This window comes from Trichinella spiralis (assembly GCF_000181795.1).
Source record: "Trichinella spiralis strain ISS 195 chromosome Unknown Scfld1392, whole genome shotgun sequence".
In the NCBI taxonomy this organism is placed as follows: Eukaryota; Metazoa; Nematoda; class Enoplea; order Trichinellida; family Trichinellidae; genus Trichinella; species Trichinella spiralis.
The window spans coordinates 1-995 of NW_003528331.1; the positions used below are offsets into that span (position 1 = coordinate 1).

The 995-nt window shown below is 33.0% G+C and overlaps 1 protein-coding gene across 1 annotated transcript; it reads right to left on the reverse strand.

The window, feature by feature from the left end:
- Window positions 1-79: 79 nt before the first annotated feature.
- Tsp_14779 (receptor expression-enhancing protein 5) lies at window positions 80-484 on the reverse strand. Its single transcript, XM_003369848.1, has one exon. It carries the CDS (start codon window positions 482-484, stop codon window positions 80-82), a length of 405 nt encoding a protein of 134 aa, XP_003369896.1.
- Between the last annotated feature and the right edge of the window lie 511 nt (window positions 485-995).

A 995-nucleotide genomic window follows, 5' to 3' on the forward strand; every position in this document is an offset into this window, starting at 1 on the left:
TTTCAACTGAAGTGAAAGCGCCAAGATAGAATTGAACTGTAGGGAGAATGAAAAAAAAATTTCACAAATAATAGCGCAGCTACACGGCAGCCAGGAGTGAAAAGCCAAAAGCGAAAAGCTTTTTCGGGGCCCAATAGATTGGTATAATGAAAGATATGCATTCAGCAAAATAATCAATAAATCGAAACAAGCCAAAAATCACCCAATAAAACATCCATTGCTTACAGCTGACGTTTTCACTTGATTGCATCTCTATTAATGTCTTCATTGCTGGATAACCAATGCATATGCAATTGCACAACAATCCTGCACCAGGGCTAACAATCAAAAGCACACAAATCACAATTGCTAACATCACCGCAGCTTGGTAACGACTTTTGCCAGTTTTTTGTTCAATTTTAGCAAACACTTTTCCCACCAATCTGCTTTCATCACCAATAGCGTTCCAAATATCATTGCAAATATTTTGAAGAATTTGGGCCATTTTTCAAGCAATCCAACAACCAACAAGCAGTCAGATTGAAGCAAGCAAAGCAAACTAATTACTGTTTCGAATAGTTATCTGTATTAACTGAAACTTTAAAATAAGCTAAGTTTAAGTTTAAATTTAAAATGTTGGCTGAATTTTAAAACTACTTGTTCAAAGCTTTTGAATGGCCCCATTATATACTTAAATGGCATATAAATATTATAAAATTGTAATTATGAAAATTAAATATTAATCATTTATCCGTTGAATCAATTTTTTCATTTGAAAAGCACATATGAATAATGGCTATTTTGAACCAACGAACAAATAAAACTGATGACGATTAAGGTGCCATATTTATAAGGAACATTATGCAAAAGTTTTCCCATATTCCAGCATTCCACATGTACGCGACAATTTGTATTTAATTTTCATTAACAAAGACGTTCTGTCTTCTCCCAATATAGTTCCAACTTCTACCCTCTACTCTAAAAGCAACTAAATCATTGCCCATTATAATTTTCTA